The 19,114-nt window shown below is 46.1% G+C and overlaps 1 protein-coding gene across 3 annotated transcripts in view; it reads right to left on the bottom strand.

The window, feature by feature from the left end:
- Nucleotides 1-1,132: 1,132 nt before the first annotated feature.
- The window catches only part of UBTD1 (ubiquitin domain containing 1), a 71,490-nt gene continuing 53,508 nt past the window's right edge, over nucleotides 1,133-19,114 (bottom strand). For all 3 annotated transcript variants that reach the window (XM_063780965.1, XM_001146890.7, XM_063780964.1), the window contains exons 2-3: nucleotides 4,199-4,426; nucleotides 1,133-2,199 (exon numbers count right to left, since the gene is read on the bottom strand). In XM_063780965.1, coding sequence (XP_063637035.1) covers nucleotides 1,814-2,199; nucleotides 4,199-4,373 — 561 coding nt within the window. In that variant the 5' untranslated portion in view covers nucleotides 4,374-4,426 and the 3' untranslated portion in view covers nucleotides 1,133-1,813. The remainder of the gene's footprint in view (nucleotides 2,200-4,198; nucleotides 4,427-19,114) is intronic.

Below are 19,114 nucleotides of genomic sequence, written 5' to 3'. Positions count from 1 at the left end.
AGGCCCTGCTGCCTGTGAGGAGGGTCACACTCTACTTGTCCAGGCCAGGGCCGTGGTAGCAGGAAGGGCAGCTGTCTCCCTCTCTGATCACAGCTCACGCTGGCCTTCGGCTCTCCGGGGTCCCACATGCTTCCCGGTTAAGCATCACTGCATTTGGCTGGGTGACTTTTAGTCATGAACAAACCTTATCCAATCTGTCTCCTCTCTTGGTAAGTGCTCAGGGGTCCTCTGCAGGGCTTACAGAGTCTTGCTTCAAGAAAGGGGTCTCCGGAAAGCACTAAGCCCAGCTAGCGAGGAACAGCAGCTACTCTGGATCCTTCTACCCTCCCACGGTTTCCCTGTCAGGCCCAGACAGTGCCAGACTTCCCTGGCCAGGAGGCTGCCCATGCTCACTAAGAAGGAAAAATACTCCCAACTGGAGCAAAAGCAGATCTGTACTTCCTCAGTTCCACACCTGGAACTCGCAGGCTGGAGCTCTGAGTCACTGTGACCCAGGTTAACCTGCTAGGGAACTGCAGACACCCAGCCCTGTGCTTCTGTAAGGCTCACCTGGCTGGTGGCCGCCCTTAGCTAAACAGCCTTATATAAGATTCCCTTCTCTTCAGATATGCATGCATTCCCCTAGGAAGCATGAGGAACCGGTTCCTTTTCCTTTCTGGTTCCCTTGCTGGGAAGCTGACACAAACCTCTGACACACGATCTAAATCTGTCAGAGATTTTGCTTTAACATCACGATGGCTACAGCGTCTCCAGGGGCCGGAAGTTAGCCCCTCTTGCTGCAGGAGCAGACCACCTTCCTGAGGTGCTGTCTTCGCCTTGCAAGCACTTTCACATCTGTCTTCCTGCTTAATCCTCCCAGCAACTGATGGAGGAGGCAGGGCAGGCAGCATGGCTCTGCTTTAAAGAAAAGCAAAGAGGGTTCAGAGGTTAAGTGGCTTTTCCTGAGGACTCATGAGGACACCAGGGGAGCTGGGATCAGGGCCCAGAAGACTGGCAGTTCCAGGCTCACTCTGCTGGAGATTGCATGCCCAGAGCAGCTGGGGAGGCCAGGCATCCACCTGTTCCCATACCAGAACAGCTCCAGGGGCCCCACAGAGCTGCAGGAGAATTCAGTCAAATGCCAGGCAAGCGAGAAGGAGCAAAAGGCTTTATTGATAAATATGCAGATATGTCTGTCCACAGGGACCTGCTGTGGAGGCCATGACCAGGCTGCAGACCTCCCACTGCCTGGGTTACAGCCAGGACATGGCCCTGTGCAGACCCTGCCACGACAGCCCAGCCGTCCACCACCCGCCTCATCTCTGCCAATTGTGCTGGGGGCAGGGAGAGGCAGAGGCCCGCCTCAGGCTTCCCAAGCCCTGGGGCTCACGGGTGGTTCCCTCCCTTCCAAGGGAGTGGCACTGTGCCCAGGGGAGAGCCAGGGGATGGGGGCAGAGGAGGGAGACAGCAGCTGCTTCAGACCCTGAGCAGAAAACCAGAGTGAGCACAGCTGGCAGCACCAGATGACAGATCTGGGCTCCAGGGGCCTCCTGGTTGGCCCTCGTGGCTCGAACCTGCTTCGGGAGAGAGGCAGGGTGAGGGCCCCGTTCGCCTTTTCTCTGACAAGGTTGCAAGGCCCGTGTGTGGCTGCCTGCTCCCTGGGTACCGGGAACTGGTGGCGCGTAGTGCCCTGAAAGGCAGGGTCCCTTCACGGCTCACCCACCAGCCACACCGAGGGGAGGGCCCCTGAAGAAAATGACAGCACTGGAAGGCCGCAGCAGGGTGGGGGCCTAGTGCTCCAGGCGGGGCCTCTTCCCAGGGGTCCGTGGGCCCATCAGTCCTGGGGTGGTGGGGGCTGGTTGATGATGACCTGGATGACAAAATCTTTCTGGATCTTGGTCTCCTGGAGACGTGTGCGGTCTGTGAGCAGCTTCCCGGAGAAGAACCACCGCTGCCACGATGGCTCGATGCCCTCCTGGGCGTGCAGCTGCCTCTTGAGCTGCCCCACTGTGTCGGGCAGGCTGGCGCTGAGCCTCACGTCCTTGCCTGTGGACAGGCGCACCTTCAGCGGGAACTCACGGCGCACGCTGGGTGGAGGCTCGGGGGGCTCCAGGCTCTCCTCCTCCGTGTGCTCCAGCAGCAGGTTCACCGGCGGTGACAGGCAGTAGATGGGCAGCTGGTAGCGATTGCCCAGCTCATCGTAGCATTCACAGAGGGTGCCTGTGGGAGAGGCAGGGCTGTCCGAGTCAGCTTGGGGATCCACTATCGTGGATTAAATGTTTGGGTCCCCCCAAATTCATATGGTGAAACTCTAACCTCCAATGTGACTGTATTTGGACATGGGGCCTATACAGAAATAAATAAAGTTAAATGAGGTCATAGCGTGGGGCCCTGACCTTCTGACCCCTTGATGGGAAAGATGGTTCTTTTTTTTTTTTTTTTCTTTTGAGACAAGATCTCCCTCTGTTGCCCAGGCTAGTCTCGAACTCCTGGGCTCATGCAATCCTACCACCTCAGCCTCCCGAGCAGCTGAGACTACAGGTGTGCTCCACTGCCCTGGCTTACAGTTCTTGTAGAGACACTAGAGCACTATCTCACTCTCCACTCGCCCCCCATGTGAGGACACAGCAAGAAGACAGACACCTGCAAGCCAGCAACAGAGTCCTCACCAAAACCTGAACCGGCCAGCACCATGATGCCGGATTTCCCAGCCTCCAGAACTGTGGAAAATAAATGTCTCTTGATTAAGTCACCCAGCATGTGGTATTTTGTTACAGGAGCCTGAGCAGACTAATACACCTGCCATGGCCACCCCACAGTCAGATCTCCCTAGGACAGCCTGATGACCAGGTGTACAGGGCTGGAGTCAGGAAGACCTGAGCTGGCATCCCAGCTCCACCAGGTACTGGCTTGTTCATCCTGGCATATTATTTTTCACTTCTTCACATGTGCCAGGTGCTGGGGTTACAGGGATGAATGAAATAGCACAGCTCTGCTCTCCATGGGCCTTAGTGTCCTTACTGGCAAAACGTAATGCATGGAGAAATATGGTTATTGTCTCTTGAGCACCTACTAAGTGCTGGGACTGGACTAAATGATGTTATGTGTATCTTACTGAATCCTAATAATCATCTCCCCTTTACAGTCGTAAGGCAGTCAGGCTCTAAATTCGAGAAGCTCCTTGCTAAAGCCAAGACAGTTAGGAAAGGGAAACATTCAGATTGAAACCCAGGTCTGTGGCCAGGCGCAGTGGCTCACGCCTGTAATCCCAGCACTTCGGGAGGCCAAGGTGGGCAGATCACCTGTGGTTGGAAGTTTGAGACCAGCCTGACCAACATGGAGAAACCCTGTCTCTACTAAAAATACAAAATTAGCTGGGCGTGATGGCGCATGCCTGTAATCCCAGCTACTCAGGAGGCTGAGACAGGAGAATCACTTGAACCCAGGCAGCGCAGGTTGCGGTGAGCCGAGATCGCACCATTGCATTCCAGCCTGGGCAACAAGAGCGAAACTCTGTCTCAAAAAAAAAGAAACTCAAGTCTGTGATTCTAGGGCTCCACTGTCACCCTCTGCTTTACATGGCCCCATAAGACTGCTATGAACTTACGTGAGCTAATGCAGTGGAAGTTTCTAGTTCAGTGTCCAGCACATAATAACCCAATAAAAGGTCAGTGCCTTTGGGAGGCTGAGGCCAGTGGATCACTGGAGCTTAGGAGTTTGAGACCAGCCTGGCCAACATGGTGAAACCCCGTCTCTACTAAAAATACAAAAATTAGCCAGGCATGGTGGCACATGCCTGTAATCCCAGCTACTCAGGAGGCTGAGGCAGGAGAATTGCTTGAACTCAGGAGGTGAAGGATGCAGTGAGCCGAGATCCCACCACTGAGCCCCAGCCTAGGCAACAGAGCAAGTAAGACTCCATCTCAAAAAAAATAATAAAATAAAAAGGTCAGTGCCTTGGATATTCTGGGGTCCCAAAGTGCATTTGTGACACTGCTTTGCAGGTTTGTTGTCTTTCTGTCATGTCATTAGGCAAGCATAGACTGTGTCTCTTTTTCTTTGTGTACCCACTCCTGGTCCATGCTCAGTAAGGGGTGCTTGAATGAATGAATACGTGAGTAACCACCTGCCCCACCGCTCCACACTCCTCAACACCCTCAAACTGTGCTGGTGACCCCCTAACTCCAGCGGGGATAAAGCCCTGGCCCTGCCCACTTACCATGAGGCAGGGTGATGCTGGCTCCATCCAGGATGGCCTGGGCCAGCTCGTGGTCGTTGGCTTCAGCAGCATAGGCGGCAGCCTTGAGGGCATCCCAGATCTCCTTGCGGCCCTCGAAGGCAGGCGCTGTGTCCCAGAACTCATCCCGTTTGCTCCGCAGCTGCCCGTCAGTCATGGGGTAGTCGCTCTTCCACTTGAGCCGCTCTTTCTTCAGGGGCTCATTGCGTCCTGGGCAGGACAGAAGGAGAGGCTCAGCATCTCTAAAGCCACTTGAGCTGCAACCTGCCCTCCCCATCCCCTCCCCTCCCCAGGCCAGACCCTGAAACCCTGCTGCACTGGCTACTAAGTATTCAGGTCTCTGAAGCCCTTCCTAAATAGCAGGGAAGAGTCAGAAAACTTCACATAACCAACCTAGGGACATAAAATAATTGTGTCAGCAAAGCATATGCTACCATTGTTTTTGTTTTTTGTTTTTTGTTTTTGAGACGGAGTTTCACTCTTGTTGCCCAGGCTGGAGTGCAATGGCATGACCTCGGCTCACTGCAACCTCCGCCTCCCAGGTTCAAGCGATTCTCCTGCCTCAGCCTCCCGAGTAGCTGGGATTACAGGCGCCCACCACCACGCCTGATTAATTTTTGTATTTTTAGTAGAGATGGGGTTTCACCATGTTAGTCAGGCTGGTCTCAAACTCCTGACCTCATGATCCACCCGCCTCAGCCTCCCGAAGTACTGGGATTACACGCATGAGCCACCGCACCCTTCCCACATGATGTGGGGCAGGGCACGGTGGCTCACGCCTGTAATCCCAGCACTTTGGGAGGCAGTAGGATCGCTTGAGCCCGGCAGTTCTAGACCACCCAGGGCAACATGGTAAAACCCTGTTTCTACAAAAAAATTTTAAAAATTAGCCAGGCATGATGGCACGCTCTTGTAGTTCCAGCTACTTGGGAGGCTGAGATGGGAGAATCACTTGAGCCTGGGAGGTTGAGGCTGCAGTGAGCTGTGGTCATGCCACTGCACTCCATCCTGGGCAACACAGCGAAACCATGTCTCAAAAAAAAAAATATTAACAATTTTAACATCTTGTTACTAATGTCCCACTTAAAAAAAGGATTTTTAAAGCAATCATGACCAACAAACTCCCCAAAAAATTCCTGCAGCATCTGACAAAGAAAACAATTCTGTCAAATGTCATTTTTCTTGTTACCCAGCTCCAAGTGACCTCCAAGACAACTCCAAACCACAGCCAAGACTGAGTGCAGAGGTATCTCTCAAAGGCTTTTGGAGGCTCAGTCATCTCAAAACTAAAGGCAGAGTGAGCCACAGGAGTGAGATGTGAAGCACTCTGCTTCCACTATAACTCAGGTCCTACAGTAAGTGGAAGAACTGAGGCTGGGGACCACCACCAGGCTGCTCCCACTGGCTGGGGCAAAAGGAAGCAAGGAAGAGAATTGCAGGCAGGATCTCCGCTGAGAAAGAACCCCAGGCAAGCCTTTATTTATATACATGATCCCATTTCATTCTTGCAGTAGCCTTAGGCAGTAGGTATTATTATTGCTATTTCACAGGTGATACGACAGATTTAGAGAGATTAAATGACTTGCCCCAGGTCACATAGTAAGTGAGTGAGGGTTCCACCTCAGGTCTGACTAAATCCTGTAGTTCACCATCTGAATTCACAGTTACCTGTAGGGGCAGAAAACTCTAAAGCCAAATATTTAATTTAAAGTGTTCCTAGGGTGGTGAGGTGGCAGAAGGAAAGGCAAACCCTCTTTGGAGGAAAACAACTTCAAACCAGGCCTCAAAGAATTCCCAAGATAAAGTTCCAAGAAAAATAAATAAGGTAATAGTTTTTTTTTTTTTTTTAAATCTCAATATGCAAGGAAACAAGGCAGTACGAGCTTTACTGGCAAAAACAGCAGACAAAAGAATCAGATTTGCAAAGACTTTGGATAGATTATGAAATACTGAGTTAAGGGATGAGGGCCTTCAAAATATGAATAAGAGATTATAAAGAATGACCAAGGAGATTTTTAAAAAATGTTTAATTTTTGTGGGTACATAGTAGGTATAACCAAGAAGATCTTAAAAGAACCATATAGAACTTCTAAAAATTAAAAATACAGGCCGGGCCCAGTGGCTCACACCTGTAGTCCCAGCACTTTGGGAGGTCAAGGCAGATGGATCACTTGAGCCCAGGAATTCGAGACCAGCCTGGGCAATATGGCAAAAACCTGTCTCTACAAAAAATACAAAAAATTAGTCGGGCATGGTGGCATGCAGCTGTAGTCCCAGTTACTTAGGAGGCTGAGGTGGGAGGATCACCTGAGCCCAGAAAGGTTGAGGCTGCAGTGAGCCATGATCATGCCACTGCACTCCAAATCCAGCCTGGGTGACAAAGTGAGACCCTGTCTCAAAAAAATAAAAAGAAAATAAAAATAAAGAAAAATACAATATAATTGAGATTCGGATGTCTTTTTCCTTTTTGAGAGACAAGGTCACTCTGTCGCCCAGTCTGGAGTGCGGTGGTGTGATCATAGCTCACTGCAGCCTCAAACTCCTGGGCTCAAGGTATTCTCCCCCAGCAGCCTCCCAAGCAGCTGGGACTATATAGGTGACACTATGCCCTGCTAGGTCTAAAATTTTGAACTGAATTTCCAGAAGTATACAATAGGGAAAATGGGAATGAAGCAACATTCAAAGAAATCATGGAGCTATCCACTCCCCCTAAACTGATCTATAAATGTAATACAATTCCAATATAATTTCTGTCAGTTTTTTCCCAAGGAACCTGGCAAACTGATTCTAAATTTTATATAGAAGAACAAAGATGCTCCTAGAAAAGAATCAGGTGGGAGAAGTTGTGCTGCCATGATCAGCATTAATTATAAAGCTACAGTTGGCACTGGAACAGGGACAGACTGTTGGACAAAAAAAGCCAAACCCCGTAAAATATTTGAAGAGATTTATTCTGAGCCAAATATGAGGGCCATGACTTGTGATGCAGTCTCAAGAGGTTCTGAGAACATGTGCCCAAGGTAGTTGGATTACAGCTTGGTTTTATATGTTTTAGGGAGATTTAAGACATCAATCATTACATGTGAGATATACATTGGTTTGTGTGGAAAGGAGCGACAACTTGAAGGGGCAGGGACTTAAAGGTCATAGGTGGATTTAAAGATGTTCTGGTTGGCAATTGGTTGAAAGAGTTATTATCTTAAGTCCTCGAATCAACAGAAAGGAATGGCTGGGTTAAGATAAGGAGTTGTGGGCTGGGGGTGGTGGCTCATGCCTGTAGTCCCAACACTTTGGGAGGCCAAGGTGGGCAGATCACCTGAGGTCAGGAGTTCGAGACCAGCCGGGCCAACATTGTGAAATCCCATCTCTACTAAAAATACAAAAATTAGCTGGGCGTGGCAGCAGGCACCTGTAATCCCAGCTACTCAGGAGGCTGAGGCAGGAGAATCACTTGAACTTGGGAGGCCGAGGTTGCAGTGAGCTGAGATCGTGCCACTGCACTCCAGCCTGGGTAACAAACAGTGAAACTCCATTTCAAAAAAATAATAATAATAAGGAGTTGTGGAGACCAAGGTTCTTATTACGTAGATGAAATTTCACAGATGGCCGCCCTTAGAGGCAATAGATGGCAAATGTTTCCTATTCAGACCTTTAACAGGTGCTAGATTTTTAGCTAAAAAGACCTGGAAAGGGAATGGGATTCTGTAAAGAAAATGTAAACTTCCCCCATAAGAGACAGTTTTGCAGGGCCATTTCAAAATATGTCACAGTCCATTTGAAGGTACAGTCCATTTGAACTTTTATATGGACGCACTTTCTTGCTCGGCCCCAACCTTGTCCCAGACACCAGCCCTCTAGGCGACTATCTTCCAGTCCTCCAGCAGGCTAGACAGGAAACTCGCCAGGCTGCTAATCTTCTCTTGCCTACTTCAGATTCCCAGCCATATGAAGACACCCTAGCTGGACGATCAGTTCTTGTTAAGAATCTGACCCCTCAAACTCTACAACCTCGATGGACCGGACCCTAATTAGTCATCTATAGTACCCCAACTGCCATCCGCCTGCAGGACCCTCCCCACTGGGTTCACCGTTCCAGAATAAAGCTGTGTCCGTCGGACAGCCAGCCTGATCTCTCCTCTTCCTCCTGGAAGTCACAAGTACTCACCCCTTCTTCCCTTAAACTCACCTGCATTCCTAAAGGATAACAGTAATCCTTATAAGCCTAATACATCCTTTCACTTTTATTAGGTCTATTCTTCCTTACCCTATCTTTACAACAGGCTTTATTCAGTCACCCCCCACCCACTTGGACTGCACCCCGAAAACTTGTCATCCCTCCTATCTTCTGTCTAGTCATACCCCTATTCACCATTTTTAACTACTCATAAATGCCCTGCCCGTTTACACTGCCAGTTTACACTTTTCCTCCAAACTATCATAGCAGATATCTCCTAGTACTACCCCTAATCTGCCACTCTTGACTCCCTCTTGGAGTGGATAGATGATCTTTGCTGACAGGGTACCCTCCAATACTTTCACTCTGATGAAGTCCCTTTTTTCACTTTTCTACTCACTCTTATACTTGCCCCCATTCTCCAGTCACTCTCTACCTCTCCCTACCTATCTCTACCACACTATCAATCTACTCACTCTCTCCTAGCCATTTCTAATCCTTGTTTAACAAACAATTACTGGCTTTGCATTTCTCTTTCCTCCAAAACTGACGAGGCCTCGATTTACTCACTGCTGAAAAAGGAGAATTCTGTATATTTTTAAATGAAGAGTGTTTTTACCCAAATCAATCTGGCTTGGTATATGACAACATAAAAAACTCAAGGATAGAGCCCAAAAACTCGCCAACCAAGCAAATAATTACGCTGAACCCCCTTGGACACTCTCTAATTGGATGTCCTGGGTTCTCCCAATACTTAGTCCTTTAATACCTGTTTTTCTCCTTCTTTTATTTGGACCTTGTGTCTTCCGTTTAGTTTCTCAATTCATACAAAACCACATCCAGGCCATCACTAATCATTCTATACGACAAATGCTCCTTCTAACAACGCCACAATATTACCCTTTACCCCCAAATCTTTCTTCAGTTTAATCTCTCCCACTATAGGTTCCCACGCCGCCCCTAATCCCGCCCGAAGCAGCCATGAGAAACATCGCCCATTATCTCTCCATACCACCCCCCAAAATTTTTGCTGCCCCAACATTTCACCACCATTTTGTTTTGTTTTTCTTATTAATATAATAAGACAGGAATGTCAGGCCTCTGAGCCCAAGCTAAGCCATCATATGTCCTGTGACCTACATATATACATCCAGATGGCCTGAAGGAACTGAAGATCTACAAAAGAAGTGAAAATAGCCAGTTCCTGCCTTAACTGATGACATTCCACCATTGTGTTTGTTCCTGCCCCTAACTGATCAATTGACTTTGTGACAATACACCCTCCCCGCCCTTGCAATAATGTACTTTGTGATATTCCCCCGCCCTTGTGAATTACTTTGTACGATACACCCTCCCCACCCTTGAGAAGGTATTTTGTAATATCCTCCCCTGCCCTTAAGAAGGTACTTTGTAATATTCTCCCCACCCTTGAGAATGTACTTTGTAAGATCCACCCCCTGCCCACAAAAAATTGCTCCTAACTCCACCACCTATCCCAAACCTACAAGAACGATAATGCCACCACCCTTTGCTGACTCTCTTTTCAGACCCAAGCCGCCTGCACCCAGGTGATTAAAAAGCTTTATTGCTCACACAAAGCCTGTTTGGTGGTCTCTTCACATGGATGCGCGTGACACCGAGTAGCTGGGATTACAGATGTGTAACACCACACCTCGCTAATTTTTGTATCTGTAGTAAAAACGGGGTTTCACCATGTTGCCAGGTTGGTCTCGAACTCATGACCTCAGGTGATCCACCCGCCTCAGCCTCCCAAAGTGCTAGGATTACAGACGTGAGCCACCACGCCTGGACCGTTTTAATGTTAATGCTGGTCAGTTGTGCCTGAAGACACAGTCAGAAGGGAGGAGAGTATAATGAGGCCTGACTCCCCCTCCCATCATGGCCTGAACTCGTTTTTCAGATTTCTTTGGAATCCCCTTGGCTGAGAAGAGGGGTCCATTCAGCTGGTTGGAGGACTTAGAATTTTATTTTTGGTATACAAGACAAATGAGAACAGAGAGTCCAGAAACAGATCCAGGTGTGTACAGGAACTTGCTCGCGGTGAGAAGGAACATTCCTCTTGCAGGTGGGAGGGGAAGATGACTATGTGTGACAAATGATGCTCGTGAGGGAAGAGAGAGACACTCTCATATTGTTTTATATTGTTTTATACTCAGTACCCATTTTAAGAAAAAACAACAAGGAAGTAAAACCAAAGACAGGCAGCCCGGCGCCAGGCCCAAAACCAGACCTGGGCCTGCCTGGCCTAAAACCAGTAGTTAAAAATCAACTCATAACTTAGAAACTGATGTTATTCATAGATTCCAGACATTGTATAGAAGAACATCGTGAAACTCTCTGCCCTGTTCTCTTTCTCTCTGACCACCGGTGCATGCATCCCCTGTCACATACCGCCTGCTTGCTCAAATCAATCACGACCCTTTCATGTGAAATCTTTAGTGTTGTGAGCCCTTAAAAGGGACAGAAATTGTGCATTCAGGGAGCTCGGATTTTAAGGCAGTAGCTTGCAGATGCTCCCAGCTGAATAAAGCCCTTCCTTCTACAACTCGGTGTCTGAGAGGTTTTGTCTGTGGCTCATCCTGCTACATTTCTTGGTTCCCTGACCGGAAACGAGGTAACTCACGGACGGCTGAGGCAGCCCCTCAGGCGGCTTAGACCTGCCCTGTGGAGCATCCCTGTGGGGAACTCCGGCCAGCCTGAGTGATGCAATCCAAAGAGCGCTCCTGGGTAGGAAACTGACCCGGTGGAACGCCTCACCAGAGCAGCACGTAGCAGGCCCCCACGGAGGATTAACACAGTGGCTGAACACCAGGAAGGAACTGGTACTTGGAGTCCGGACATCTGAAACTTGGTAAGACTAGTCTTTGGAACTTGCCCCACTCCATCTGAGTGGAAGCGTGGCCTGATCACCCACGACGTGCCTGCATTGGTACTTTTGTTCTGGTTTTGACTTGACTTAGATTGCGTGATACTTTGGTTTTGGTTTTGACCTGGCTTGGATTTCTGGATACTCTGATTTTGGTTTGGTGTAAACTGCAAAAGTGTGTGTGTGCCCTTTTTACCTGTTTTTTGTTTTGTGGGGTGTGTGTGGTGTAAGCATGGTGTTTTGTCTCGAAGAAGCATGGGCCAGGCACAAATAAGCCCACCCTACTAGGAACTATGTTAAAAAAAATTTTCAAGAAGAATTTAAGGGAGATTACAGTGCTACTGTGACACCAGGAAAACTTAGAACTTTGTGTGAAATAGACTGGCCAGCATTAGAGGTGGGTTGGCGATCAGAAGGAAGCCTGGACAGGTCCCTTGTTTCAAAGGTATGACACAAGGTAACCTGTAAGCCAAGGCACCCAGACCAGTTTCCATACATAGACAGTTACAGCTGGTTTTAGACCCCCTTCCCCTCCACAGTAGTTAAAAGAACAGCAGCATAAGCAGCTGGCAGAGGCAAGGAAAGACCAGCAGAGAGAAAAAAAGGCCATCTATACCAATTCTAAGTTAATTTAGACTAAACAAGGCCTTATTAATAGCAAAGGATGATTGAAATCCCAAACTTACAAGGTTTTCAACAAAACTGAAGTTTGCTAAAAGTTAACAGTGTATTATGTATTATGGTAACTTCTAATCTTGTGGCCTTAGACAGTCTAGTCCAAAGACATAAAGAAAGTTCGCTTTAAAAAAAGGAATGGTTATCTTCAAAAAAAGGGAGAGGCAGAATTTATGTAAAGAGTGTTATATGGTAAATTCTTGTCCTGAAATAAATTAACTGGTTGTTTAAAGAAAAAAAAAATGTTTGTAATAAGTCAAAAAGTTGAGACATGTTAAAGAATTGTTGGTGAAAGTCATGAAAGAAAAAATGTTATAAAAAATTTATGCAAAAAATGTTGTATAATTTAAAAGTAATAAGGCCTCCTGAAGACTATTAAAAAAACAGTTTATGTGCAAGGTGTATAAGAAAAGTAAAATATACCTTTGGTAAAAAGATTATAAAGGGGCATAAAAAATGTGGATTTTTATCTACATTAAAAGATTTAAAAAATTAATGTTTTAAAAGTTTAAGCAAGTTTTAAAACGTTAATTATAAAGAAAATTCTGTGTGTAAATATATTAGCTAAAGTTAAAAAGGTATCGTCCAGTTTTTCTGTGAACTGGACATTAAAGTAAAAATGCAACAGGTTTTTCTTAAAGCATCAACCTGCTCTTTTAAAACGTTAATTATAAAGAAGTTTTAAAACGTTAATTATAAAGAAAATTCTGTGTGTAAACATATTAGCTAAAGTTAAAAAGGTATCATCCAGTTTTTCTGTGAACAGGACATTAAAGTAAAAATGCAACAGGTTTTTCTTAAAGCATCAACCTGCTCTTTTACAAAAATTATAAAAGGTTAAAAAGAGTCTACGGCCAGGCACGGTGGCTCACGCCTGTAATCCCAGCACTTTGGGAGGCCAAGGCGGGTGGATCACCTGAGGTCAGGAGTTCAAGACCAGCCTTTCCAACATGATGAAACCTCGTCTCTATAAAAATACAAAAAATTAGCTGGTCATGGTGGCGGGTGCCTGTAATCCCAGCTACTTAGGAGGCTGAGGCAGGAGAATTGCTTGAACCTGGGAGGCGGAGGTTGTGGTGAGCCGAGATCGCACCACTGTACTCCAGCCTGGGCAATGGAGTGAGACTCCGCCTCAAAAAGAAACAAACAAACAAACTAAAAAGAGTCTATAAAATCTTACCTTATGGTCAAACATGAAAAATTGGATAAATATGTCTACAAGGTTTTATTAAAATTAAGTTTAATATTAATAACACACTAATATAAAGGTAAAATTTAGCTTATCTGGTATAAAAATCATACAAGAAATATTATTAAATATAAAATGGTGTTTAGTTTTCTTTGGTCTAAAAACTAATAAAAATTGGTGCTAAAGGAAACATTCATTTTACTAGAGGATCATAAAAGTTAGACTTAAAACAAACTTTGGCAATTAAGACAGCACACCAAGATGCAAATGCCTGGTTGAAATGGATCAAATATTCCATCTCCACTTTAAACATAACACAATTGTTATGCTTGTGCACATGACAGGCCAGAGACCCTGATTGTCCCCCTTCCACTAAGGTGGTCCTCCAGTCGACCAGGCGTGGGCTGCATGGTAGCTCTTTTCCAGAATTCTACAGCCTGGAGTAGTAAGTCATGCCAAGCTCTCTCTGTTATATCCCGAAGTCCCTGTGGGTCAGCCCCCGAGGGCCATCCAGCTTCCGTCTCCCAACACTAAGTTCACTTCGTGTCTCTCATGGCAGGGAGGAGACTTAGCATTCCGTGGAGACCTGAAGGGATGCAGCGAGCTTAAGAATTTTCAAGAGCTTATCAGTCAGCCCTTGTTCATCCCCGAGCGGATGTGTGGTGGTATCGTGGTGGACCTTTACTGGGCTCTCTGCTGAATAACTAGAGTGGCACTTGTGCTTTAGTCCATTTGGCTATCCCTTTCACCCTGGCATTTCATCAACCAGAGGAAGAAAAAATAATAATAAGACATCGTAAAGCGAGAGAAGCCCCTTATAGGTCTTTCAACTCTCACATCTATTTAGATGCAATCGAAGCCCCGCAAGGAATACCAGATCAATTTAAAGCTTAAAATCAAATAGTTACAAGATTTAAGTCAGTATTTTGGTAAATGACAGTCAATAAAAATGTAAATTAGATAAACTACATCTATTACACCCAACAGCAAGAGCTTTTCATGAGTTAAAAAAAAAACAACTCATGTTGGCCCCAGCCCTGAGGCTACCTGACTTGACAAAACTCTTTACACTCTATGTGTCAGAAAGAGAAAAAATGGCAGTTGGAGTTTTAACCCAGACTGTAGGGTCCTGGCCAGGGCCAGTGGCCTATCTCTCAAAACAACTAGATGGGGTTTCCAAAGGCTGCCCCCATGTCCAAAGGCCCTGGTAGCAACGGCCCTGTTAGCACAAGAAGCAGATAAGCTAACTCTTAAGCAAAACCTAAACATAAAGTATCCCCAGGCTGTGGTGACTTTAATAAATACCAAAGGACATCATTAGCTAACGAATACTAGACTAACTAGATACCAAAGCTTGCTCTGTGAAGATCCCCGCATAACCATTGAAGTTTGCAACACCCTAACCCCGCCACCTTACTCCTGGTATCAGAGAGCCCAGTTAAACATAACTGCGTAGAAGTATTGGATTCAGTTTATTCTAGTAGGCCCAACCACCAAGACCACCCTTAAACATCAGTAGACTGGGAGCTGTACGTGGATGGGAGCAGCTTCACCAACCCCTGCAAAGTGACTCTGAAGAAGACGACAAGCCCTGCTCCAGTCACACCCAGAAGCTGACTGGTCCACGCACTGCCGAAGCATGAGGAAACTCATCGCAGGACTCATTTTCCTTAAAATTTAGACTTGTACAGTAAGGACTTCAACTGACCTTTCTCAGACTGAGAACTGTTTCCAGTATATACATCAAGTCACTGAGGTAAGACAAAAGATTGCCACAGTCCTATTATTTTATGATTATTATAAGTGTACCAGGACTCTAAAAGAAACTTGTTTGTATAATGCTATTCTATCCAAGGTATGTAGCCCAGGAAATAACCAACCTGATGCGTGTTATGACCCATTTTAAGCCTCCCGTGATCACAGTTTTTAAAATAAAATTAAGGACTGGTCCTTTTCTAGGTGACACAAGTAAGGTAACAGCTAGAACAGAAGAAAGAGGGGTCCCCAAAAATGTAACCTTAAAATTTGATGCTTGCGCCACTATTGGTAGTAAGCAGCATAGAATAGGATGCGGTTCTCTAAATTGGAAAAAAAAGTTACACAGTAAAAAAAAATAAGTACATCTGTCAAGAATCATATTTATGTGAGATGTGTCAGTACTGGTCTTGTGTCATTTGGGCTACTTGAAAAGAAGATAAAAAAGATGCTGTTTGGCTCCAAAAAGGAAAAGTCAGCCCCTCCTGCACGAGTGGGAGCTGCAACCTTTTAGAATTGATAATCACAAACCCCTCAGACCCAAAGTGGAATTAAAAAAAAAAAAACATGCAACATTAGGCATTGATGGAAAAGGACTAGATCCTAGTGTAAGCATCCTAATAAAAAGAGAGGCTCAAAAACGCTCTCCAGAAACAGTATTTCAGACTTTCTATGATGAACTAAATGTGCCAGTACCTGAGATTCCAGGAAAAACTAAAAATTTATTTTTGCAATTAGCCGAACATGTAGCCCAGTCTCTACAAATCACCTCATGTTATGTTTGTGTTGGAACCATAACAGGAGATCAATGGCCATGGGAAGTCTGAGACTTAGTTCCTACAGACCCAGTTCCTGATGAATTCTTAGCCCAAAAGAACCACCCTGACAATTTTTGGGTTCTAAAAGTCTCAATTATTGGACAGTATTGCATAGCTAGAGAAGGAAAAGGATTCACTCATCCTGTAGGGCGGCTTAGTTGTCTTGGGCAAAAGCTGTAAAATGGTACCACAAAAACAGTTACATGCTGGAGTTCCAATTACACAGAAAGAAATCCATTCAGTAAATTTCCAAAGTTGCAGACTGTTTGGGCCCACCCAGAATTCCACTGGGACTGGACGGCTCCCGCCAGGTTATACTGGATATGTGGACACAGAGCTTATGCTAAGCTGCCTGATCAGTGGACAGGTAGCTGTGTAATTGGCACCATTAAGCCATCTTTCTTCTTACTGCCCATAAAAACAGGTAAACTTCTGGGCTTCCCAGTCTATGCTTCCCGCGAAAAACGAAGCATAGCCATAGGTGATTGGAAAGATGATAAATGCCCCCCTGAAAAAATCATACAATACTATGGACCAGCCACTTTGGCACAAGATGGCTCATGGGGATATTGAACCCCCATCTACATGCTCAACCGAATCACACAGTTAGAAGCTGTTTTAGAAATTATTACTAATAAAACCGGTCAAGCCTTGACTGTTCTTGCCTGGCAAGAGACTCTGATGAGAAATGCTATCTATCAAAATAGACTAGCTCTTGAGTACTTGCTAGCAGCTGAAGAAGGTGTTTGTGAAAAATTTAACCTTACTAATTGTTGTCTACACATAGATGATCACAGGCAAGTAGTTGAGGATATAGTTAAAGATATAACAAAACTGGCACATGCCCCCATGCAACTGTGGCACGGACTCAATCTGGGAACCATGTTTGGAAACTGGTTCCCAGCAATAGAAGAATTTAAAACTCTTATAATAAGAGTAATAATAGTAATAGGAACCTGCTTACTGCTCCCTTGTCTGATACCTGTATTTCTCCAAATGATAAAAAACTTCGTCACTACCTTAGTTCACCAAAATGCTTCAGCACAAGCATACTATATAAATCACTATCAATCTATTGCACAAAAAGACATAAGTAGCAAAAATAAGAGTGAGAACTCCCACTAATAAAAAGTGAGAGTCTCAAAGGGGGGAAATGAGGGAAGAGAGAGACCCTCTCATATTGTTTTATATGGTTTTATACTCAGTACCCATTTTAAGAAAAAACAACAAGGAAGTAAAACCAAAGACAGGCAGCCCGGCGCCAGGCCCGAAACCAGGCCTGGCCTGCCTGGCCTAAACCCAGCAGTTAAAACTCAACTCATAACTTAGAAACCGATGTCATTCATAGATTCCAGACATTGTATAGAAGAATACTGCAAAACTCCCTGCCCTGTTCTGTTTCTCTCTGACCACCGGTGCATGCAGCCCCTGTCACGTACCGCCTGCTTGCTCAAATCAATCACAACCCTTTCATGTGAAATCTTTAGTGTTGTGAGCCCTTAAAAGGGATAGAAATTGTGCATTTGGGGAGGTCAGATTTTAAGGCAGTAGCTTGCCGATGCTCCCAGCTGAATAAAGCCCTTCCTTCTACAACTCGGTGTCTGAGAGGTTTTGTCTGTGGCTCGTCCTGCTACACTGGGACTATGATGGAAACATGAACTCCAATCCCCACTTCACGTGAGCCACAAAAATCAAAACCAGGTTAATCAAAGGCTTAAGTATGAGGGACAGAAAGGAGACACTGAAGAAACTGAAGGTTACAATTTCATCTAGATATTTTTTATGAAGTTTAGCCTGGAGGTGTTTATGCCTTGACCAAGGAAGTTGCTCCATTTCATGATTTCTGGACTCCTTTTCTCTTTCATTATTTAGCAGGGATGACCCCCTAATGAGAGCTTTGATCCACCAGGAGTCACAATCATTATACAGTGACTCCCTCAGGGATCCTTGGGTATGGGACTTCTGCCTCTTCCCTAAACAGCTGTTTAGCTTCAATGGCATTTTAACTTCTTGAGCTGATTCTACAGTTTCCCTGCCTCCTTCCTCTTTGCCAGATTGCACTTCTTACTGGTCTCTGTCTGTCTGCTGCTCCTAACATGGGGAGAGGGCAGGCCCAGCTCATGGACCACTCCTAATCTACCGAGGGTTGAGAAAGGGCACGACCAAGCTGTCAGCACTGTCTACAAAAGAGGCTTCCCACAGAAGAAAGAGACCAGGCTTTGTGACATTTAAAAATGTTCACTGTTTGGCCAGCATGGTGGCTGACGCCTATAATCCCAGCACTTTGGGAAGCTGAGGTGGAAGGATCACTTAAGGCCAGGAGGTCACGATCAGCCTGGGCAACAAAGCAAGACCACTCGTCTCTATAAAAAATAAAAAAAATTAGCCGGGTGTGGTGGCATGCACGTGTAGTCCCAGCTACTCAGGAGGCTGAGATGGGAGGGTCACTTGAGCCCAGGAGGTCAAGGCTGCAGTGAACTATGACTGCACCACTGCACCCCAGCCTGGGTGACACAGTGAGACCCTGTCTCATAAATAAATAAATAAATAAATGGCCAGGCACAGTGGCTCACGCAGGTAATCCCAGAACTTTGGGAGGCCGAGGCAGGTGGATCGCTTGAGTCCAGGAGTTCGAGACCAGCCTGGTCAACATGGAAAAACACTATATCTACTAAAAATACAAAAATTATCTGGGCGTGGTGGTGGGCACCTGTAATCCCAGCTATTATGGAAGCGAGGCAGGAGAATCGCTTGAACCCCAGAGACGGAGGTAGCAGTGAGCTGAGATCATGTCACTGTACTCCAGCCTGGGTGACAAGAGTGAGACTCCATCTCAGAAAAAAAAAAAAAAAAAAAACGAAAACAAAAAAAATAAAATGTTCACTTTTGGGCTCTATGCCCAACAAGTGAGGTTGCTGGACTGTGACTACAAGGACACCTGAGCTGTAACTGTGTCCATGCATCTCATTTTCTCTTGAGAAGACTAAAGAACTGACCTTTAAAATAAACACAGCTCCATGGTGGCCCCTTTCAAAGTCATCACCTCAGGAGGCCACACACGTGCCTGAAGGATGCTGCCTTGGCTTGCAAACCTCTCAAGCTCCCCCAGAGTAGCCTTCAGGGTCCCCTCCCCGCTACACAACAGCATCCAGCTTTGCTAGCAGCACTTCTATGCTTCTCTCCCACTGACAGTTACTGTGAGTGAGCCTCTGCAAGTATTAACAGCGCCTAATTAATGCAGTGACCCAGGATACAGCGGTGACAAACTCCTCACCCTCCAGGTAGGGCCTCTGTGGCTGAAAATCTTACAATGGGCTGGTGAGGGGCAGGGGGCAGGCAGGGTTAATGTAAGCTGAGCCCAGGAGTCCAACCGTTGCCTTCCCAGTCATCACTGCACCTC

Source organism: Pan troglodytes, chromosome 8, assembly GCF_028858775.2.
Source record: "Pan troglodytes isolate AG18354 chromosome 8, NHGRI_mPanTro3-v2.0_pri, whole genome shotgun sequence".
NCBI classification, from domain to species: domain Eukaryota; kingdom Metazoa; phylum Chordata; class Mammalia; order Primates; family Hominidae; genus Pan; species Pan troglodytes.
The sequence above is the reverse complement of the archived record's forward strand: the minus strand, read 5'-3'. Positions and strand labels throughout refer to the sequence as shown.